This window comes from Pleurodeles waltl, chromosome 7, assembly GCF_031143425.1.
Source record: "Pleurodeles waltl isolate 20211129_DDA chromosome 7, aPleWal1.hap1.20221129, whole genome shotgun sequence".
In the NCBI taxonomy this organism is placed as follows: domain Eukaryota; kingdom Metazoa; phylum Chordata; class Amphibia; order Caudata; family Salamandridae; genus Pleurodeles; species Pleurodeles waltl.
The window spans coordinates 1105220302-1105245131 of NC_090446.1; the positions used below are offsets into that span (position 1 = coordinate 1105220302).

The 24830-nt window shown below is 44.6% G+C and overlaps 1 protein-coding gene across 5 annotated transcripts in view; it reads left to right on the plus strand.

The window, feature by feature from the left end:
* Window positions 1-24830, plus strand: part of LUC7L3 (LUC7 like 3 pre-mRNA splicing factor) — a 209270-nt gene that overhangs the window by 65076 nt on the left and 119364 nt on the right. For 4 of the 5 annotated variants that reach the window (XM_069200041.1, XM_069200042.1, XM_069200044.1 and 1 more), the window contains 2 exons: window positions 13932-14093; window positions 16558-16820. In XM_069200041.1, coding sequence (XP_069056142.1) covers window positions 13932-14093; window positions 16558-16820 — 425 coding nt within the window. The remainder of the gene's footprint in view (window positions 1-13931; window positions 14094-16557; window positions 16821-24830) is intronic. The other variant, XM_069200045.1, reaches the window with a different exon arrangement.

Genomic DNA, 24830 nt, shown 5'->3' on the forward strand with positions numbered 1-24830 from the left:
AGATGGAGGAGGATTTCTAAAGTCAGTGGTCACCTTATCTCAGGACACCTTAGGGGCTGTCCTGACTGGTGGGTGACTCCTCCTTCTTTTCCTCATGATCTCCTCCATCCTTGCCGGCAAAACTGGGGGCAGTGGCCGGAGGGGTGTGCATCTCCACTAGCTGGGATGCCCTGGGGTGCTGTAACAAAAGGCATGAGCCTTTGAGGCTCGCCACCAGGTGTTACAGTTCCTTGAGGGGGATGTGAGAAGCACCTCACCCACTACAGGCTTTGTTCTTGGCTTGTTCTTCCCAGTGTGGCCAGAAACTTGTCTGGTTGTGGCAGGCTGGCAGAAACTGGTCAGCCCCACACTAGAAGCCATTATGGAACTGTGGAGTTCGTGTTTGACAAACTCCCAGACCATATACTCTTTATGGCTACCCTGCACTTACAATGTCTATGGTTTTGCTTAGGTACTGTAGGGGCTTAGTGCTCATGCACATATGCCCTCACCTGTGGTATAGTGCACCCTGCCTTAAGGCTGTAAGGCCTGCTAGAGGGGTGACTTACGTATGCCACAGGCAGTGTGAGGTGTGCATGGCACTCTGAGGGGAGTGGCATGTCGACTTAGTCATTTTCTCCCCATCAGCACACACAAGCTGTGAGGCAGTGTGCATGTGCTGAGTGAGGGGTCCCCAGGGTGGCATAAGACATGCTGCAGTCCTTAGAGACCTTCCCTGGCATCAGGGCCCTTGGTACCAGGGGTACCATTTACAAGGGGCTTATCTGGGTGCCAGGGCTGCGCCAATTGTGGAAACAAGGGTACAGGTTAAGGAAAGAACACTGGTTCTGGGGCCTGCTTAGCAGGGTCCCAGCACACTTTCAGTCATAATTGGCATCAACAAAAGGCAAAAAGTCAGGGGGTAACCATGCCAAGGAGACATTTCCTTACACTCCCGATAAAAATTGTACCTCACTTGCGTGGGTAAGCCTAATGCTCGCGACAGGAAACGCAACATGGGCACATCACATTTTTACATTGAAATCTGATGTGTTTTTTTTTGCAAAGTCCCTAGCTGTAGATTTTGGCCTCTAGCTCAGCCGGCACCTAGGAAAACCTACCAAACCTGTGCATTTCATAAAACTAGACACCTAGGGGAATCCAAGATGGGGTAACTTGTGGGGCTCTGACCAGGTTCTGTTACACGGAATCCTTTGCAAACCTCAAAATTTGGCTACAAAAACACATTTCCCTCACATTTCGGTGACCGAAAGTTATGGAATCTGAGAAGAGCCACAAATTTCCTTCTACCCAGCGTTCCCCCAAGTCTCCCGATAAAAATGGTACCTCACTTGTGTGGGTAGGCCTAGCGCCCATGGAAGGAAATGCCTCAAAACACAACATGGACACATCACATTTTCCCAAAGAAAACAGAGCTGTTTTTTTGCGAAGTGCCAAGCTGTGGATTTTGGCCTCTAGGTCAGCCGGTACCTAGGGAAACCTACCAAACTTGTGCATTTTTTAAAACTAGACACCTAGGGGAATCCAAGATGGGGGTGACTTGTGGGGCTCTCACCAGGTTCTGTTACCCAGAATCCTTTGCAAACCTCAAAATTTGGCCAAAAAAACCTTTTTCCTCACATTTTGGTGACAAAGTTCTGGAATCTGAGAGGAGCCACAAATTTCCTTCCACCCAGCGTTCCCCCAAGTTTCCCGATTAAAAATGGTACATCATGTGTGTGGATAGGCCTAATGTCCATGAAAGGAAATGCCCCAAAATACTATGTGGACACATCAAAATGATCAAATACAAAACTACCTATTTTTGTGAGGGGTTGGGCACCTGTGTTTTTGGTCCTGGGCTCAGCAGCCATTTAGGGAAACCTATCTAACGCAGACATTTCTGAAAACAAGACACCCGTGGGAGTCCAGAGAGGTGCGACTTGCCTGGATTCCTGTTTTTTTAATGTAGAATTCTCCGCAAACCTCAATTTATGCTTAAAACAAAACAAAAAAAACAAAAAAACTTTTTTCCCACAGCTCTGTGTGAGATCACCGCACCCGGGACAAATGTCCTAGCACCCAACTTTCCCCTCAGTCTCCCGGTAAAAATGATACCTCACTTGTGTAGGTGGGCCCAAGTGCCTGTGACGGGGAAGAGCCATAAACATGTCGAAATTGAGGGGGAACCAAAGCAGGTTGAAAAGGGCAGTTTAAAAAAAACAGAAAAACATTTTTAGGCTGACAGGTGGGGCTGAATTTGTATCGATATGGATGAGGCAATGCTGGGTGGTAGGAATTTTGTCGATTCCTGCGGATTCCCAAAGGTTCCATCACAAAAATGTGGGGAAAAATGTGTGATTTCCATCAAAGTTGGAGGTTTGCAGGGCATTGTGGGTAAGAAAATGGTGCGGGTGCATGTAAAGCACACCACCCTGGGCTCAACCAGATGTTTAGTTTTCAGATGTGTCTAGGTCTTGTGGATTTTTCTACATGGCAACGTCCTAAAGTCCAAAAAGTGCAGCCCAACCATTCCAAGTGGACAATTGTGAGAGTTAGCCAAGCTCTCATGGCCCAAATGTAAACCCAAAATAATCAAATGTCCTCTTGCGTGCCATGGGATAAGATGTTTTAGTGTGCGGGGGAGAGCTGAAAGGCTAAAAATAATTTGCCCCCTTGGGAATTGGCCCTTGCCCAAGGGGCCGCTCCCCTTATTCAATTGCAGAAAAAAACTCCCTGGTGTCTAGTGGTCATTTCAGCTGCATGATCGCATCACGATCAGTGAAATGCTGAGAAAGACATCAAAGGAAAGAAAAGGCCTTTTCTTTCCTTTGATGCCTTTCTCGGCCCCTCCACGTAATCGGAGAAGAAATTCAAAAGCATTTCTCCTCTGATGGCACTGGAAGCTGAGCTTCCAGCATGGAGGGCAGGCCTCTGATGACGCCACGGGGGCACAGGGTGGAAGGGGGTACAGGAATGAAGGGGAAGTGATTTCCATTCCATCCCTGCCCAGGGAAGGGGGGCGGAAGCCCCCCGGCGGGGGGTGGGGGGGAAGCGCTAGTGCTTCCCCTGAGGGCCCCTATCTGGACATAACTGTTACGTCCTGGGCACCCGAGCTGTGCTGCCCAGGACGTAACCTTTGCGTCCAGGGCACCTGAGGGGTTAATTGACTTCCTCCCAGCTAGCTTAATGAACACTTGCAGGGAACATATTGACATATCTGGTGTGTACAGGACTCAGGTTCCACTCTTGTAACTGCCATTCCCCAGATCCTGCAAACCTGACGTACGATATGTGGTGTACCCAGTAGTACCCTCGCTCCCCCATCAGCAAGTCGGGCAACGATGTTACACCATAGAAGCCTTGCAGTAGTCCCTTTTCACCAATCTAGCTCAGATTTATGTAAGCACACACCCCCTCAAGTTTTTTGATTTCATTATAAAGAATGATACTTCTTGTTGATTGGTGTCAACAAATGTTTATTGAGCTCCTTTAGATCACATTGTGTGAACTGAGAGCAAACGTTTACTTCACACCTCACCTACATGAACTTGCCAGCCTGGCTATATAAGCTCTAGAAATCGATGGGATTCACCTAAGAACTGTATGGTTACTTATGTTGTCCAGGAGAACGTCTACCAACATATTTCTCTTCATCTCTTGCCTCATTTTAGAAGGAGCTTGTTTGATCAAGGAAGACACTAGAATTGAAGAAGCACAATTAGATGCACATTTAAAAGCATTCTGAGGCACAGTTGTATCGCTGGAGAGAGAACCATAACGCTTTCATTGGTTAATGAAAGATTTGAACATATGACACAGGTTTTCACCCAGGAAGAGAACTGGAAACAAAACCCAGGAAAAGAGCCAGAGAACCTACTGTCACTGTCCTTGGTAGAGAACGTTTCCTCTGACATTTACAGGGCTAGTGGAAAATAGAGAGGTGGTTAGTGATAGTGCCTCAATGCTTTTAATTGACACTCTAATATAGCTGAAGTCCTTCCTTCAATGTACTTCGAAAAACATTATGTGCACTTCAAAAGAACAAACGTGTCAAACATCAGTTTTCTTAGAAATTAATGAATACTTCTTCTGATGACAGTTGGAAGAGGGACAGCAGAGTAGTAGATCAGCATGCACTTCAAAGTGTCTCTCTGCAAACGTTTTTCATGCACACAAACTATATTCCATGTCACTTGTTGAGCAATTAAATTAAGGTGCTGGTAAAGGAGCAATGCCTAAGCCCCATAGTACCTCAAAGTCCACTATACAATGAACCTTTAAGCTAACACTGTACCACAAGAATGCTTCCTGCCACTGGTGAATTTGTTGAAAGGTGTATTTATCTAAATTAATTTCTGTAGCCTAACCTGTTCTAAAATACCCAGAGTGAACAGCAGTTTTGCCACTCGGAAGTACTTTTCTAACAGCTTGTAAAATGAAACCCTTTCCTAGGTTTTTTTTCCACTGATATTAACTGTTTACTTTTATGTACTAGAAATGGAGATAAGGTATACCAAGTAAACTCCCTTCCCTCACACCCCCAAAGATCTTGCCTAAACTAGTTATCAACTTGCATATTAAATTATTGAAACAAGGAATTTGTGTTGTTAATCTTCAGTTAATTTTCGGAAGACCTATTTTGCTAGACGAAACTAAAAAGCTTGTGGACCTATCTTCTGGGCAAATGTAAAATGTGCTAAAAGAGCTGCATGGTTGTGCTAATTTTAATAGAGAGCTCTTGTTCTTCTTGAAAATAACTTTATCCAGCAAGCATCATTCCCACATAAAATATGTGAACAATTTTCAAGGGATCCCTTTAGTTAACAAGTTTGCACCCTTAAGGAGGTATGGCCTGAGTAGTCGTCAAGAGTTCCAGAACTTGCCCTGGGTTTTTTGGAAGCTCTGCCTTGCTCTTCCTAATACTGTAGATTGTTTTTGGTTCCAATATATGGCTTAATGATTACAATGGTGGTATGTCTTTTGAAGCCTGCAAGGTTAACATGGTCCTAAAAGCATAGCTGGTTGGGTCACCACTTCTGCAAGGATTTGGATGTTTTGCTCTTCCAGCAATTATTTCAGCCGTAGTTCTAGAATCTTGGGATGTGGCTGAGGTTACTCAAATATCTCTCAAAAGTTTAGTTGCTGTTATTTTTTTGTTGTGAGCAATCACCTGGGCAGGGAGAAGAATGTTGTCCTACTGAATGTATATTGTAAACCAATAAGCTTGCTTTTCATGTGTTACCAAGAGTTGGAGGCTCTTGATTGTGACCTTGGGCAAATTCGAATAAGTTTCTCTGATACTGCCTTTTGACTGGTGGGAGATTTCAAGTCCAGATGTTTGGATGCCTTATCCCCAACTACAATAAACCAATTTACCTCTGAGGAGAGTTTTTGATTCCTGACAGTATGCAATTGATTGTTAAACTAAATGCTGGAGGCTGTCATGTTGGAACGTAGCTTGAAAAGTTAGACCTCTGTACTCGGAGTTGTTCATCTGAAGCGGATCAGAGTGCTTGACAACCTTTATGAATGATTTCCTTTAAAGCAGCTATTAAGTATATTGTCATTGAAGGCTGGTTGTTTCATCTTTGTCTATACATTTCAGTACTAAATCATTGTTAGACTCTGCCCTTGCTGCAGGGACACCCCCTAACATTTTGCCATCACTCTTCCTGTTTTATGAATCCGTTTTTGTTGACTTTTAGGATTCAGTGTAGTTTACCACCCCTAACCAATTCTAAAGTGCTTGTGCCCTCTCCTCTAAACATGGTAAAATTGTCTTACACCCAATTGGCACATTTATTTTACTCATAAATCCCTAGTAAAGAGATACAACATGTACCCAGGGGCCTGCACATTAAATGCTGCTAGTGGGCCTGCTGCCCCTTTTTGTACTACCCACTTAAGTAGCCCTTTAAAATATCCTTCCGGACTGCTATTGCAGCCTGTGTGCAGTTTTAAAAGTGTCAATTCAACCTCACAAAATAAACCTTTTGCTTGGCCTAAACCTCCAGCACACACCTAGGGTAGGGCATAGGACAGGTTGTATTGTATTTATAAAGTTGGACATGTACTTTTAAATTTACATGAACTGGTGGTAAACAACGTATACATTTGTAATTCCTTACAGTGAGGCCTACTGCCCCATTGGACAACATTGGGTGACCTTATTACATTTATCAAGTAATAACTTTGGTTTGGAAACAGATAGAAAGGCTATATTTGATGTCCAAAGAAAAGTAATTTAAAATCCACAATCGTAAAGTTGGATTTTAAGTCTCGACTCTTATTATTTAAAAAAAAACACACAAAAAAACAGCTTTAGAAAGTTGGCATTTTCTTGTCCTACCATTTGATGCCTGCAGCCTGGTTCAAATGACTGTAGTGAGCATGGTAGTTGACTTTTGTGTGTTCCTCAGAGACAGTGAGACAAAGGGGGAATAGGCAGGATCGGCCACCCTGCCAGGATGAAAGAGACAGAGCTGTGCACAGCTCAATTTACTTTTCAAAGGGGTTACATGAGCAGACTCACTAAGGACTTCACACTAGCCTTTTGTCACACCAGAAATCCTGGTACCAGTGGAGGGAGGGAGGACATTCCATCACCATAAGTGGGTTTGGAGGGAAGGAGGGAAACTCTAGAAATGTATTCCACTTCAATGCTGGCACCAAGTGTAGGAAAGTGCCCCTTTTAACATGGTCACTTTCCACTTTTGGCCTGGTATTCAATGCAGTTTTGACAGAAAGTTCACTGTTTTTCTGCTCTCCGGGGCCCCAGTGCAGATCTCTTTCCCTAAACTCTACAGTTGTTTCCCAGTTGGCATACCTTTAGCACCCCTTTAAGTCCTTAGTAAATAGTACCCAGGGCACAAGTACTAAAAAAAAGGTCCCTGAGGGTTGCAGCATGAATTGTGCCACCCTAAGTGCCCCCTTACCTAGCACATGCAGACTGCCATTGCAGGCTGCGTGTCTTGGTGCAGATAAAAATGAAAACAAGACATAGCACGCAGCCTGTGTTACATGCCCACTAGCACAGCCTGCATTATATGCAAGTCACTCCTACTCCAGGCCTTTCAGTCCCAAGGCAGGGTGCATTATATTACATGTGTGGACATATCTGCAAGAGCAGATATGTCCCTGCTATGTAAGTGATTAGGGAAGCAATTTTAAGTACATGTGCTGGACACTGGTCACAAAGAGTTCCCCAGCTACACGATGGCTTCTCTGAAAACAGGGATGTTTGGTATTAAACATCTCATATTAATAAACCCTGACTGATTCCAGGGATAGATTTATTAATACAGGCACCCAGAGTGCATCTTAAAGGTACCCCCTAAAAAACTGTCCAACTACCAGTGTGCTGGCTGACTTAACGAGCCTGCCACCACAGACAAGTTTCTGACCCCAAAGGGTGAGTGCCTGCACTCTGTCAGTCAGGAATAGAGCCTGCTCTGGCAAGGATGTTCCACACCCTTCCAAAAAGATGATCTGCAAATTGGCACTCCAAGGCGGGGAGCTTCAAAGAGCCAAGCTCCTTTGGTATGCAAATCTGGCTTCTGGGGAGGAGTTGCCGACACCCTTGGCCTACGGCCCATTTCCCACCCAGACAGGTTGGAAAATTAGTAGTCAGAGAGGCGTGCCCACCTTCAGGCCAGTTCCACCCCTACGTTGAACTACCTGATGTGCACGCGAAATGTAAAAGTCTGCCAGCTTGGTGATGGCAGAACTAGGAACTCTGGGACAGGGTTATGCCCACTTCCCACAGATAGTGGTCATATAGCGGCGTAGTGGCCCCAGGTGAAATAAGCCGGTTCGCTACTACCCTCCACACTCCTAACGCCCCTAAATCTATTACTTAGGGGATCCCTTGGCACAAGAAAAATAGGTTCTGCTGTCCTGAAATAAGACTGACAATGAAACTGACTTTGCCCAAGCCCTACTGGCCTGCGTGCTGTCCTCTACAGTTGTGCCAAAGACAACTTGTCCTTCAACTGCCTGTGTCTACAAATACCTGGCAGGACTGCCAGCCTTTGGACCGCCAAAGCCCAGCACCGGAAAGCACCACTGTACCTGTGTCCCCTAGCCTGTGTTAAGTGGGCCAACTGTGCCATTGTGGTCCCCAGACACACTAGAGAACAAGCCCACGTTGGGATCACCAACTGTGGACTTCGCGCCGCAGCCGGCAGCCTCTGTGCGCAGGCCCCTCTTCTACGCGAGTCACCCAGTGACAAAAACCTGATGCTTCAGGACATCTCTGCACCCGATCCGCTCTGGCCCCAGCAGAGGAGGACAAGAGGTCTTCCTGCATCCTTGAGCATCGCAAGACCTGAACCCCCTTGTTGGTTTAGCCGTACTGATCGCCCAGTCCCAACCTGCAGCATCTTTCTGACCTGATTGATCCCCCATTAACTTCACCAGGGCATCCAATGCTGAGCTGCACCTCTGCACCCTGCTGCCTCAGTGCCCCCCCAGGTGACCTGTTGGTGTGGCCTAGGACCCCGCTCTATACTCAACTTAATTCAGGAAGATTGGTCCTGTAAGTCGCTGTTGAGTACCTATTGGCAGTACATGTTTTTCCTCCCTAGTTTGACATTGCTGCTTCAGAAAATTGTCAACTTTTCAGCCCTGTAAGAATTTCTGTTACAAAAAGTACTTACCTGATTGTGATGATTTGGGTGCTTAATACTTTCTAAATGTATGTTTGTTTTTATAATTTGGAGTGGATCTCCTTATTAACTCATTTGCATCATTTGTTGACTAAGTGCCTACAGCAGATATTTGAAACTTCTCTCTGTTAAGTTTAAGGCTACTCACCCACACTATCCCCTAAGAGAGCACCATGGGTTTGCTTGAGCAAGCCCCTGTCCACTTGTAAGGGATACGTGGACTCTTTGCACAGTGTACCTCTTTTTGGTACACTGTATAAAGTCTGCTTCCCACACCAAGTATAACAAGCATTTGCAACGCAATGGGTCTCACCTTTACTCAAGTTGAAGCTATTAGCGTTGTAAACTCCTAACTGGACTTTTCTTGCCACATAAACTGAAAAGTAAAACAGTTTCACATAAGCGAGCCGACTGCCACCATGAGCGCAAAGCAAACACACAAAAGGAAACAGAAGCTCGCTCGCAGTGAAACGTATCTGCAAAAGTGCAGTTATCCATGTAACCGGCAAAAGTGCAAATATCCATGTGACAGGGTCGATGTGATGCAAAGCGCTCTACTACTGCCCAGTGAAATTGCACGCTGCCTATGAAATAAAGAGAAGAAATAGTGCAGAACCATACGGAAAACATGGAGCCTCGTATTTTTTCAGTAGTTGGCTGGTGCGCTCGAGGTGGGCTTAACATCAGAAAAGGCATGATCTATGCATGCCTTTCACTTATTAAATCAAGCTAATTTTAAAAGGCAAGCCCACGAACCAACCAAACTGATGGGCTTGACATGGGCATGGTTAAAAGCCCACATAAAACACCAGGGACAGAGAACTTTGCGCCATCCTTAAAAATGGGTCCCTCAGACCTTCTCTTTAGTTCCTTCCTGGACCTGTTGAGGACTTTCATAACGACTGCCCTGCACTTCAGTGGTCTGCCCTGTTGCTGGAAGCCTTTCTTAAACAGCCAGAGCACTGTCCTTCTGTTGGACGGCTGTCATGCTTCTTGAAACCTAGACTGCCAGAGTGATTCTAAGGGCTAGTTGGCTGGCCTCCTGTTCTTAGACAGAGGGACATGAAAAGCTGTAACAACTTGAATCCCTTCCTGATGCAAGTCCTATCCTCCCAGTTGGCCCAACCCAGTTCTGGACCCTTGGAAGTTGTGCTAAAGTGCTCAAACTTCCTAAATCCAAAACTTGGGACTTGGTTAATTTTCAGCCAGAAGGTGCCCTGAGAAAAAAGAGGAGACCGGGATGTACCTTTTTGCCGTTCCATCCATGTGCATCCCTGGTCAGCCTGAGTTCACGGTAGCTCCTGCTGCATTCATCTCCACACCAGAAAATCCTGTTTAGCGGCTCCTCGCAGAAGGGTTATCTGGCCTTGCAGATCCCTTGTTTGCTTCAGCCTGCAGCTTATGACAGCTGGAGATTTTCAACCTCCAAAAAAGAGACAAAATCTGAACATATACATCTTTACCACAACTTCGTCTAGCTGCTCCCTAATGAAAGCACCTCTACAGGCACTACTCACTGCCTTGTCCAGCTGAACTTGACCTTGATTCTTTTTGTTCAAAAATTCTACAACGTTTGAAAGTAAGTCGAGACCTGGCCCAATCCAGGTCATGTATTCAGCCCACACTCCATTGTGTAGGCTCATAACTTTGACTTAGCCCCAGTCTTGTGTGACTAGATGTCTGCGATTGGCACTTTGATCTTTGAGGCGCTAATTTTTAGTGAAAACCTTGTCATAATCTCAGTTCTACAGATTGGATTTTGGTCGTTTTGGGGTCAAATAATTTAGTAATTTGTGCTCCTGTTTTCCTAAATTGGTGTGGGATTTCTTGTGGTGTTCTTACTTTTACTGTGTGCTGCATAAATACTTTACACATTGCCTCCAAGTTTATCCTGACTGCTTTTGTACCAAGCTACGAGAGGGTTAGGCACAGGTTAATTTAGTGACTTTAGTGGTTCACCCTGACAAGGGTTGTGCCTATTGGCTTGTTTGCCCCTCCCCCAAAATCAAAAACGTAATTTCTTACAGTCACCTTTATCCCGGTTTGTGGTTGACCTGGGCAATTCCATTCCCTAGAACTAGCCCCCTTTTTTTTTTTTTTCTTTTTTTTTTCCTTAAGGTAATGGCCACATGGTCAGGAAAGTTATCAAATACAGATAGCAAGGTGATGTATGATGGGAGGCGGCAGGGAAGAAAGTTAGATTAGCTTATAAATTTGGCCCTGCAGTACCCGCTCACTTTGTTCAAAAACCAAATGAAGATTATAGGCAACACAATTTTGTTTACTCGGGTTGATGAAGTGAAGACGTGTTGCAACCCTTGGTATGTTCATGAACAGAAGCTCATGCAATAGGGCCTTTTGCAGGGAACATGGTTACTATATTAGAGGTAATCATTGACTAAGTTCCGAAAAACATAGATCTAAATTGCTCTCTCACAAACACTACATTAAGGTTAAGAAAATACATTCTTTGTTGACTTTTGCACAGCATTCCACATGGAAAACGGGCGCTGTTTGTAGGTGGAAGCCTTTCATTCCTTTATTTGGAGGTGGGGTCAATCAAAGGGGAAATAGACCAAATTATAACATGGAATAGCCTTAAGCAAGGATGTGTTCTTAGTCCTTTTTTGTTTGTTTTATTCCTGGCACATCTTCCAAAGACTTACGCTAAAACAAGATTGTTCCCTCCTGAAAAGAAGGAGCTTCATATAAGTAGCTTACTATTTACGGATGGTTTTGTGCTGCTTGACTAGTCTCCAGTAGGTCTGTAGAGATGGCTAAGTGTACTTGCTTTTTCTTGTAAACTTAATTGTTTGATGAATTCTTCTAAAACCCTGGTAATGGAATTGTGAAGGAAATAAACTTGGTTTGGTTGATCATTTGCATGACATAAATAGCAGGTCACTATACTTAGCTGGTGCTCTGTAAATTTACCATGCCTTTATCATTGAGGCCAGCATTTCCTAATCTGTGGGTAAGGTGAGTCCATTGGTGGATCATGAGCCAATTTTTGTTGGGTCACAAACGTTCTGGTCTATATGTAAATAATATTCAAAATGATTAGCCCTGTCTGTGCACCATTGCAAAAGCGCTGAACATTGAACCAAAATCCAGTTTAAAAACAAACTCTAGCAAGTATTCTCAAGCAAGACTCCAGGTGAACCTTTCAGTATTTTGGTTGCTTTTTTTCTGTTTAACTTTACAAAGCTAGTTCAACAGAAAATGTGCTTACTGTACATGAGCATATACAACCGTACCACCAAAGGCCAGAGTTGCTGACTTTGGTCCTGGGTAACGAGGTCTGAGTCCCAGTGTTGGTTCACCATCCTTTGATTCTGGAAAAAAACTCTTAATCTACAGTGCTTAAAATAAAATGAGTTTGACCTTCTGTAGTGTGATCTGATGCTCATGTAAAGTACCTCGTTTTTACACAAAAAGGTATATGAGACATTACACCATACACTGCTGCATAAAGGGGTTTGTCGAATTTGCTGAAATCACTGCTATCAACATCAAGTTTTTTTCAGAAGCCTTGTGATTTTTTTTTGTTGATTTTTTTTATTTTTTTTTAAACGGATGCTTCAGGCCAACACCTCACTCTGAAAAGTGTTTTAGCTACGGTCTCCAATTTAGTTCACCACGTACCACTTTATGGGCAGATCAGTGTCTTGGTCACTGTCCGATACTGAAGGTTGTGGTCAAGGTCGTCAATTTTACAAACAAGTGCTGTTACTCTGTTACACCCCCCCCCCCCCCCCCCCACACCCAACTTATGTCATTTAATGGTAGGTGGATTGAGAACGTTTGTTGTTCTAAAAATTGCGTTGTGGTTCCCAAAAGGTTTGGGAGCCCTTATTTAGGCCAAAAAATGTTTCCCTGTTACAGTAATAAAATTATCAGCAGGAGGAGCTGCTTGATGGGCATTTCAGGAGAGGTGTGTTCCTTATCCATTGTTGGAATTGTCTCCTTTTCAGTGTTTTATCGTTGCGTATTTTTGTAAATGCTGATTCATATGTTGCTGGTAATACCTCGTACCGTTTGGCAATCGTCATTTTATTACATTGTCTTACTGTCTAAAATCGATAAAATGTTTGTAAAAAATATTATGTTAAATATTATACATTTAATTGGTTATTTAATTGTTTTAGTTTTGTGTTTGTGTTTGTATGGACGTTAGATTGCCTAGTAAATTAGTTTTACACTTGTGCCTTGCCAGATGCATGTATGTGGCACAACTGTATATTATCGATACTTTTCATTCGTCTGAGCCTATGCACAGTTGTAATATCATAACACAGTTCGTGTAATCTAACATTTATAGTAGCCAACCCTTTAATTCGTGCTTCTGTGACTTGGAGGCCCCATTAGTAAACAAGCCATTTATTACATTTCGCAGAAAAGATGTTATGATGTAAACTACTGTCGCTATAAACCATATTTTCTAAATCTGTTGTATCACACTGACATGTCTTCCTACATCATATGCCAGACGAGTATTACGAGAATTTTCAGCATTTAGAAGCTCTTGTGAGGTATATATTAACATCACTCTACACGTAATGTAAAGCTCTGCCAGATGGACATATTCTAAATGAAATTTTAACAAACATAACCTTTCGTGCTCACTTGCATAAAGAAGTTAAGCAGCGTCTTGGTATCCAGTAGATAAAACAGCAAAGCGCTATTTATTCATACATGTGTTCTAATGATTAAGATGTTGAAGTTCGCCCTGTAGCCTTAAAGGATTCATGATGGAAACCACTTTTACCTTAAAACCACTTTTACCTTAAAGCCTTACATTGCACTCGCTAATCTGTGCAAAGTATTGAAATGTATCACATTTGTGTAGCACTAAATTTGCAATTTTCACACCTCTCACATGAAATCCCATTTTTGGGCAATTAGTTAACACAATAGTGTGTCTAGTAAGAGGTGTGTCTGGAGTTCTAGCTAATGACATAAGATTAACATCCTTAAAATATGGGAAACAAACCATTATAGAATCCTACTGCTAAATGGTAAGAGTTATGCAAACCAGGTGCTTCAATAACAGACACCTAAATGCAGCACATGTGCTGAGTAAAAGTGCCTTTTCTGTATCTGATATCTTATATCCCTGCATATTGCTTGGCGTGGCACAGTTTTGTTTTAGCATGGTTCTATTAAGCAGTGAGCATAGAAGTCCATAACATTGAGATGGCTGTCGAAGAGTGCAAAAAAACTGACTGCAAAATATGATGGACCTGCATAATAAAGTAAACTGTTTTGTTTTCCTCATTTCAGACAATTGAGAGCTTTGCAGTCCAGGAAAAGCAAATGGAAGTGTGTGAAGTGTGTGGAGCCTTTTTAATTGTAGGAGACGCACAGTCCAGAGTAGATGATCATTTGATGGGAAAGCAGCACATGGGTTATGCCAAAATTAAATCCACTGTTGAAGAGTTAAAAGTAAGCTTTGTCTAACTTTATTATAAATAAGTAGTCCGCTTTTCCATGTTTTATGAAGTTGCTCCTCTTTAAGTCTTAGTACAAAGGAAAGAGGGATTCCTTGTTTAACTGAGGAAGTAATAAATAGGCACCCAGCATCTCTTCCCACAGGTGTGAATCTGGATCACATTGAAAGACTGAGAAAGCTAAATTTGCCAGTACAGTTAAAACCTAGCAATAAAGTACTGTCACAATAGATGCAAACCCTTGCCTAAAATGTATTTATTTTTTACATACACCCCTGTCGAAAATATAGTAAATGAATAATTACAGTGGACTGTATGGTCAGTCTTTAAATGCAGCAAAAAACATAGCAAGTAATGGTAACTGATACATGTTGGCAGCCTATCATGTCAGTTGACGCAAGTTCTTTTTTTTTTTTTTTTTTAACTGGTTAAGGAACTCAGGCCCTCATTCTGACCTTGGCGGTCTTTTCGCAAGACCGCCGAGTTACCGCCGCGGTGAAGACCGCCGACCGCGGCGGTGTGCCGCTGTGCGCATTCTGACCGCTGGGAGCGTTCCGCCGGAAAACCGCCAGCAGCCACACTGGCGGTCGGCGGGAAAGTGGAGACTGGTCAACCTCCACCGCCACGCCAGCAGAACACCGCCCACAGAATTACGACCCACATTTCTGTGTGGCGGTCTTCTGTTGGCGGTCTTCTGTTGGCGGTCACGTCCCTATGGCTCCCGTCGCCTCCCGGAGGACCAACGCACAAGGTAAGTTGATCGTCCGTGAAGGGAGGGGGTGGGGGGGTGTTGTGTGATGTGGGCGTGCATGGGGGTGTGCGTGTGAGTGTGTAGAGGGGGTGTGTGAGTGCGTGTATGCGGGCGGGGGGTGCTGCTGTGTCTATGGGTAATGTGTGCTGTTCGGCAGGTGCGCATGTCGGCATGTATGTGTGCGGGTATGTGTCCCCGTTGTGTATGTGTGTGTAGGGGGTGTGTATATGTGCATGTTGGGGGTGTGTGCATGTCGGGGTACATGTATGTGCATGTCGGGGTGGGGGTGGGGAGGGGGTTCGTACCACCTCTGGAGGGTGGCAGGGGGGTGGAGGGTGTGGGGGGAGGACTCGGGTGGGTAGTGGGGGGTGGGGGAGACCCCTATCAGTGCCAGGGAAGGAATTCCCTGGCCCCGATAGTGCTTACCGCCATGGTTCGCACGGCGGTTCCCGCCCGCAAGAAACCGCGGCGGTAGGCAGGGTCATAATACCCTTGGCGGTCTTGGGACGACCGCCGGGCCGGAGTGCGCAAACTCCAGCCCCGCGGTCATGACCGCCGTGGCGGTCGGAGTGGAGAAGTAGCGGTCGGTCGCGGCGGGGACCGCCGCGGTCAGAATGCCATTTTTAATACCGCCGGTCTGTTCGCGGTCCGACCGCCGTCTCTCCGCCGACCGCCAGGGTCAGAATGAGGGCCTCAGTCATTTACATTGTTTAAAGCCAGTGTTTTCTGCTAGACCGAAATCCTTTTCTGAATGTTCGCTCCTGGATTCGTGCTTTACTGGTTCCCTGATGCATGACACTATTTCACAGAAGTACTTCTTGTTGAGGGCAAAATGTTGACCATCTTCAGGAGTCTGTGAACCAGGGAAAGGATCTGCTTGAATGACATTCAGTAGTGTTCTTTGGTAAGAGCCGGGCTTCCGCAGTCTTACTGAATTCCTGCGTAAAAGGGTCTGACTGATGATGTGCTTCACTGAATCATTCGACACTTAGGCATTGTCTGAAGTTTTGATACAAGTCAACAGTGCAAACTGTGGGTCTGTTCGCTTTAGATACCCGCTGCTGTGAGTCACCCAGGCAGACCACAACTTGGGTCGGTGCGAAGCAGTAATGTGCTTGGTTTGGGATTCCACCAGTAGGTGGCATGCTTCCCTCCCACCATGAATTCGAAAGACCCTTTTCCAAAGCATCTTCCCGGCATTCATAACCAGTTCTCTCTTCCTCCGCTCATTGCAGTGTGACTACAAATCTCATTACCTACAAAAAAGAACTGTAGTGAAATGCTTGTTTTGGTTGGATATTTCTGCGGCGAAAAGTAAGTACGGTCCTCTCCCTATGTAACTAGACTTTAGAAGAGCAGGCGTTTTCTCCCAGGGTACTGTAATTTTTACTTTAATTTCTAATTATTTAAATTATTTTAATGAAGTGGATGTTAGCCTAAAATATTCACTCTAATTCAAATTCGGGTGTTTCTGAGGACCAGTATGGCGATAAGAGAAACTATTCTCTTGCATGAACCTCAAAATGATACTTTTTTGTGAGAGCTGATCTTGCAGGTAAGAAATCTTAAAAATCAGTCTGGCAGATGTCCTTGCACTTCGTGACCTGAAGCTGTCATCAGATTATAATTTGTATAAAATAGTACGTTATGTATTTACTATATCTTGATCTTAACCCTGAGTTTCCATGTTTTCCCGAATTCTTAATAGGCAAAAATGCGTAAGAGAACTGAAGAACCTGAGCGTGATGAACGTTTAAAGAAAGAAAGGGAAAGAGAAGAAAGGGAGCGTGACAGAGAAGAAAAGGAGAGAAATAAACGCAGAGAGGAGGAGGAAAAGGAAAAAGCTCGACATAGGGAAAGGCAGAAAAGAAGTGAATCTCGCAGTAGACATTCTAGCAAAACATCTGACCGGCGAAGCAGTAGGTCACGTGACCACCGAAGATCAAGAAGCCGTGATCGAAGACGCAGCAGGTTTGTGAACATCTGTCAGTTGATGAGTAATTCTGTTATTTGAATGTTTGCAATTTCCAGTTAAAAAGTGAGGTTTACTATGAAAGGATATCTTTAAAGTCTTAACTGGGCACATGATGGATAGTACCACTAGTGACAATCACCAGAAAGGTGAAGGGACTAGTAATTGCAGTTCTCCACTGTGGGGATCTACATTTAATTTATAGACGAAGAACATCTCTGCCTGTATTAGCGGTTCTCTATCTAAAATGTATTTTAAAACCACTATTAAAACGTTTAGCTGTAAGTCAGTTTCTCAGTTCCACTTTTGGCTGGAAGAGATAAAGCGGGACATAGAGACAGGTAAGTGTTAATCTTGGAGCTTAGTTTTTACATCATTGCTTTGAAGTAGCCAAAATGTTTCTTTGCCCCAGGGAGCAGCTGGTTAATTTAATTTTGACGCAATAGTCAGAAAAAGATCATTATCTCTAACTTAACCGCTTTTTTCTGGTGATTTATTTTAGAGTGTGGGAAGGGGATGAGTTTAACCCTGGTGAATAACTTTTCTTTCGACAAAAATACATCCAAGTCTTGTTGGGAGGCATGACATCTGTGTCCATTCTGGCATCACATTACACGCAGAAGTACCTTGCAGATGTATAGTTTTAGAAATTGTGATACATGGAACATTTCCGGTAAAAGCAGCTGTGGTGATAGTTGAAATGAATAACTTAGCAAGGGATTGTGTAAGGATGGCATTGCATGTGCGGGTACATCCAGGATTTTATTTTGTCAATTGCAATCAGCTACTGTTTTGAATGTTTTTTTAAATTTAGACTTAAACAACATGTTTAGGTTAGAGAACAGGAATTTGGAAAAGGATATGAAGAAAAAATGTTCAATTTATATGACAGTTTGGTAGGAAATACTGACCCCAAAAGGTTTAATAATATTTGAGAAGGGGGTTTTCTAGAAACTGTAATTGCTGGCTAATGGATCTTCAGACCGGAAACAGATTGTTTCTTCTTGGCATGTTCTCGGATGCACCCTCTATCAAGACACCAAATAAAGAACTTTGCTCATGTGAATGTTTGTTGCTTGACATTACACTTCCTATAGAATTTTCTTCAGTCAGGAAAGTAGTTTAGAGACCATATGGCTTGCTCTTATGAATCTAATTCTGCAATGTGGGCTGTGATGGAGGAAAGTGCCAGACATTCTGCTGAGAAGATCTGGCCTACACTCCAGTCTCTAATTTGCTCTCTGACCGGAAAAGCTGATCCATATACTATTACTGGTATATGGCTTGTGTAATTTTGTTAGCATGAATGCATGTGTAGCACATTCCTTTTAGATTGCATTAGGTGTGTATTCCAAGTTCTGGGTATAAATGTGGATGGATAGAATGCAGGTATTTTTATAGTATTGGGAGCTCCTGTTGGAGTATGGATACTAGAAGATTACAATAAAGGTTATTTGCAGAAGATTTGAATTCCTTTATTTGGATTTACTAAGGGTGTTAGAACACAATTTTGGAAGCAAGATGGTATTTAAGTCCTGGACCCGGTGCATTTAGACACTGTGTGAGTATTTACGTGTGTGTGTCCGTTCCAAGTACTGACAGAGGACTTTCAAGATTTCTTTCTTCGTGCCCTAACTCATTCACCTTAACATTAGGGCTGATAGTGGTGATGTAATAGTGAGGCTTTTTTTTTTGTTTTGTTTTTTGGTGGCTTACCTTCAAGTCGTTACCGCGTGGCCACAATATACTTTCAAAAGGAGCTCTGTGCCTTCAAACGTCTCCGTCGCGTGTCTGCAGTCCAGCTTGGACAAGGTACCTGATTCCCAGTGCACTCTCCGAGCGCATTCCTGACCGACGTCATTGTTTGCAGCGCGTCTCCTCCGACACCACCACGCACTGGATTCTGGTCTACACGCACACCGCACACATGGCTTTGGTGTACGTTTACATCACTAGGTCATATTGTGTGACCTTTCGTGCCTCCATCTTGGTTTCCCAATCCTCCGCAGGTAATTGTTGTGTTTCAGCTCTCGACACAATATTTTGGCCATGCTGCATGATTTCCCCGCAATATCCATGTTTTTGGTTGCCTCGGGCTGCACCACTGAGTGTCTCCTAATTCCTGCACATCAGTGCTCACATGGTAATCTGACACAGCAAAAAAAAAAAAAGTCTGTTTTTTTTCTTTGATGTATATTGTTATTTACTTTGGTTGCCTTTAATCAGAAAGGGTGCAGTTGCAGTTTAGCTACTTCATCCTTAGAGACACCATTGTTAAACTAGTGTCTCTCTTTTGCACAGTTTTTCCTTCTATTACTTTTGGGAGCAATTATCATGGAAGCCACCTCAGTCAGCTCCGGCACCAGAAGTGCTGTTATTAAACTAAAGGCACCAAAAGAATTTTCAAACAATCCTGGTGAACCTATTGTCAGTGGACAGAATGGAAAGAGTATTTTCTAAATTATATTGCAACAATGGAAGATAATGGTAATGTGTTGTCACCAGAAGATAACATTTTTTTAATGCATTTCCTGGGTCTTGAAGGGCTTAGAGTACATAACCAAATGCATAAAATGGAGAAAGCTGGTGATGTTGATGTATTAAAGTGTGATCTTTTTTAGATTTGAATGAACATTTCTCTCCCATTGTGTGGGTTGTATTTACTAGACGTGCCTTTGTAAAAAAAAAAAAAAAAAAAAACAATTTAAGGAAGAAACCACTTAACAAATCTATGGAGGAAAAGGTTTCCAATCTCAGAACTCTTGCAGGGACATGCACATTTGGAGGTTTGCGCGACAAGATGTTATGGGACCAAATTGTCATGTGTACAAAAAACAAAGGAATCCAGGATAACCTTTGGATTGAAGGTGACTCCAATTTAAAGAATAGTATAACTTTGGTAAAGAAGGCTGAACTGTCAGATAGACGTGCCAAGGCTGTCTCTCCTCAAAGTAGCAATCCTTTTATTAATAAGATTGCGGAAGGGAAAAAAGGAAAGAAGAACATTGTAGTAAAGTTCCCTCTCTTGGCATGGTTACCCCCATTTTCTGCCTGTTGTCAGTGTGTTTGACACACTGCTGAGATCCTGCTACCCAGGACACCAGTAGTTTTGCTCTGTCCTCTGAACTCTACCTTTTTGTTCCCACAATTGGCATTCTGGTCCCCCATGTAAGTCCCTAGTATATGGTACCTAGGTACCCATGGCATTGGAGTTCTGGGGAATCCCTATAGGCTTCAGCAGTTACTCTGTCACCCAGAGGGAGCCCATGCAAAGGTTCTGCAGGCCTGCCATTGCACCCATTTTCACTACAGATCACTGTCAGTCACCCTTTATGATAGGCCCTCTCAGCCTAGAGGGCAGGGTGCAGGTACCGGAGTGTGAGGGCACCCTTGCACTAGCAGAGGTGCCGCCACCAACTCCAGATCCATTTTCCTGGACTTTGTGACTGCAGGGACGCCATTTTATGTGTTTACTGGACATAGGTGACTATGTCCAGCTACATAGTGGTAACTCAGAACCTGGGCATGTTTGGCATCAAACATGTCAGAATCATAGTCCAGTACTGTTACAAGTATTGGAAGTATGATTCCATGCACTCTGTGGGCTCCTTAGAAGAGACCCAGCATTGGTACCACCAGTCTTTGGGGTTGTCCAGGCCGCCCAGCTGCTGCCACCCCTCAGAGAGGTTTCTGCCCTCCTGCTGCTTGATCTGATCAGGCCCAGGAAGGCAGAACAAAGGATTTCCTTTGGGAGAGGGAGGTAACACCCTCTCCCTTGTGGAATAGGTGTGACAATCTTTGCTCCAACGTCTCCTGACAGCTTTGCAACATTTCCCGGCCATGCATCCTCAGAAGACTGCAACTCTTCAGCCTGCACAAGAAGAGGAAGGAATCTCCGTTGGAGTGAAGGAGTCGCTCCCCTGCAACCGCGGGCACCTACAACAAGCGACGACCGGCTGCGTGGATCTCCCCTCATCTTGAGCTGCTTGGAACCTGCATCACAGGTGGTAGTCTGGAGTGGCCCTCTTGGTCCTCTCTGCAAGCTGTCCAACTTTGGTGGAGTTAAGCCTTTGGCTTCCCACGCAGGACAGTACCCCGTGTACTGCATCTCTTGTAGCTGCCAAGGCTTGTTTGCATCTCCTCCAAGGGATCTTCAGGTGACGTGTAGCTTCAGCCCCCAGCACTCCATCCTGCAAAGCCCACAGCCTCCTGCGTGGTTCTCTGGTGACGTGGAATCCTCTTTTGTAGTGCTGTGTGGGCCTTTTTTGCGACTCCTGTGTCCCCATCCTTTGGGACTTCTGTGAGTGCTGCCTCTGCTCCTGTCTGTCCCCTGTGACTCCCCCTCGTGGGTTGAGTCCTCCCAGGCCTTGCTGGTCCCTGGCAGCACCACTTTTCCACTAACTGCAATTTTGCCTTTGCCTTTGCCGAGGCTTGTTGGTGGAATTCCTGCACCGACACAGGTCTGCAGTCTCCTTTCAGCGTGGAACACCATCTGCATCAGTCAGGAACTCTTCGACCAACTCCCAAAACTACAGCTGGTTAAGTAGTAGCTCCTACCCCTCCTGCACTCCACTGTGACTCTTGGACTTGGTCCCCTCTCTCTAAAAGTCTTCTTTCTTCCGGAATCCACTACTGGTTTTCTTACCGCCTTGTCTGGGTGTCTTTTTTTTCTCCTTTTCGGTGGTTTGGGGAAAATTCAGTGATTTACTCCTGCATTCCTGGTCACTTGGGGGTACTGTTGCTAACCTCTGTTTTTTTCTAGTACTCCCAGCTCCCCTCTACACGTTTTACTTACCTAGGTGGGGGGTACCTTGATTGCATTCCATTTTTTTTTAGTATATGGTTTGTGCTCCCCTAGGGTCACTATTGATTGCTATTTGCACTGTCCTTGTTTCTGAATGCTAGTGTATATATTTAGTGTATTACTTACCTCCTAATGGTGGGTTGCCCTTCTAGTATTTTGTGGTGAGTTGTTCCAAAAATCATGTACCTTTATTTTTGTACAACTGAGTGTTTTCTTTCAAGTGCTGTGTAACTACAGTGGTATTGCATGAGCTTTGCATGACTCCTTGATAAGCCTTAGCTGCTCTTCAACAGCTACCTCTAGAGAGCCTGGCTTCTACACACCGCCTACACTCCACTAATAGGGGATACCTGGACCTAATATAAGGTCTAAGTGCCATAGGTACTCACCACACACCAGGCCAGCTTCCTAGAAATATGCACTAAGGAACGTTTGAAAGGGCCAATTTTAACAATGGCCCAATCATGGACAACAATGCAAACCAAGGAAATACCTCAACATTTACTTCATACCGTTGCTGTAGCAGTGCACACAATGGTAGGTCAGAACGGTATCCAGCAAAATGCCTAGAGTGTGTCTGTGTAAGACAGTTTGCTGGAGTGTTTAAAAAACAAAAAACAAAAAAAAAAAAACAATTAGCTTGTTTAACGGAAAGTGATTTGGATTCATTGGAGAATGATGTAGAGGAAGATTCTGAAGTGCTGTATACCAACAATGTGAAAAAAGTAGTGTGTTGAATATTAGATTTAATGATTAAAAACAAGTTGCTATATAATTAATTTTGAAGATATTCCTTCACAGGTGGCAGCAGACTTGGGTACTCCCTTCACCATCATTGCTCGAGTGTGAGAAAGCAATTTCTCATGTCGTTGGTTGACACCTAGAACCTACAGATGTGAATCCAGAAAGCTTAACTGGTGGAAAGATTGATATGTTAGGATACAGGTTATTTGTATTTGAGTTTAAGAACCAAAGAGCCAGGTGCAATCTGATGTTGGAAATGATGATCTTTCAGTTTTGGGTTGGAATGCCAAAAGGGCATTGCATATAACTAAGGCTCCCAGTTTTCAGTTTTTACTGATTTTTACAGATAAATACAGACTGAAAACAATGTGTGTTCGATGGCATCTGTCGCTGTAGATACACATGTTGTGCATAGCCCGCCATCTGGTGTTGGGTCGGAGTGTTACAAGTTGTTTTTCTTCGAAGAAGTCTTTCGAGTCACAGGACCGAGTGACTCCTCCTTTTGTCTCCATTGCGCATGGGCGTCGACTCCATCTTAGATTGTTTTCTTTCCGCCATCGGGTTCGGACTAGTTCCTCTTCGCTCTGTATTTCGAATCGGGAAAGTTAGATAAACATTGAAAATTCGACGGTATTGTTCGCGCTCGGTACCAGTTTAGTGTTAGCCTATCGACACCGATAGTAGAAGCGCTCCGGCGGCCCTTCGGGGCTTCCGCTCTCCAGCAGGGCCTGGTCGGCCCGACCGCGTCCACCGTCAAAACTAATGAACCGGACCCCCTTCAGCTTCTGCCCGAATTGCCACGCGAAGTATCCTTATATAGACCAACACTTGGTCTGTAACCTGTGTCTATCACCGGAACACAGGGAAGATACTTGCGAGGCCTGTCGGGCATTTCGATCGAAAAAGACCCTACGCGATCGAAGAGCCAGAAGACTACAAATGGCGACGACACGGGCAGAACAGATCGACGTCGAAGAGGAGGAAAGAATCTCCATACAAGAAACGGACTCAGACGACTCCGAAAGTGAGCTACCGACGACAACGCAGAAAACTGTGAGTAAAACTGCCCTGTCCAAGACTCACTCCAAGATCTTAAAGGCCAAGGGGATGCCACCGCCAGCAGGCCATGGCTTAACCCATCGAAAACCCAGTGACCAACCATTGGCACCGAAAAAGGCCACACAACTGCCGAAGACATCCGACTCCGGTCGAGATACAGGCTCCGAACCATCTCGGCACCGAGAGTTCGACACACCCAAGGTGAAAAAGGTTACCTCGGAACCGAAAAAGACTGTTTCGAAACCTTCGGTACCGAAAAAAGCAGCCTCGGAGCTGAAATTAGGCTCTTACACGGAAGAGCAAGGACTTTCCGCCCAAATGCATGTACATAGATTTGAGCAGGAAATAAGCATGGGGGAACCAGACCATACCCAGAGGAGGCTGCAGATCCAGAAAGAGACTGGAAAAATACACTCTTCCTCCAATTAAAATCAAAAGAAAGCTGGCATTTCAAGAGTCAGAAATGCAGCCAAAGGCAAAGGTGGCTAGAGACAAAACACCACCACCACGCCTTCTCCACTACATTCACCACAGCTGTCCCTGGTAACAACACCCCCAATGCAGTCACCAACACATATGGGGATGACGCAGGATGACCCGGATGCATGGGACTTATATGATGCACCGATCTCCGACAACAGTCCAGATTGTTACCCGACAAGGCCGTCACCTCCAGAGGACAGCACTGCATACACGGAGGTATTATCAAGGGCAGCTACATTCCACAATGTAGCAATTTATTCTGAGCCAATAGAGGTTGACTTCCTATTTAACACCCAGGCATCCACCCACAGTTCCTACCAAAGTCTGCAAATGCTCTCAGGCATGCTCAAGCACGCAAAGCAAATGCTTCCAGGACCCAGTGAAAGGCAGGGCTATCACGCCTAGGGTGGAAAAAAAATACAAACCTCCCCCAACATACCCTGTGTTTATAACACAGCAACTGACACCAGATTCGGTGGCCGTGGGAGCAGCAAGAAAGAGGGTAAACTCCCAATCATCAGGAGACGCACCAACACCTGACAAAGAGAGCAGGAAGTTCGATGCAGCGGGCAAACGAGTGGCAGCACAGGCAGCCAATCAATGGCGGATCGCAAACTCGCAGGCCCTACTGGCTCGCTACGACAGGGCACACTGGGATGAGATGCAACATATTATTCAGCACTTACCCAAAGAACACCAGAAACGTGCCCAACAGGTTGTTGAGGAAGGACAAGCAATTTCCAACAACCAGATAAGATCCGCATTGGACTCGGCAGACACAGTAGCAAGGACAGTCAACACTGCGGTAACCATTTGCAGGCATGCATGGTTACAGAGCTCAGGGTTAAAACCCGAAATCCAGCAAGCTGTGTTAAACATGCCTTTTAACCAGGAACAATTGTTTGGGCCGGAGGTGGAC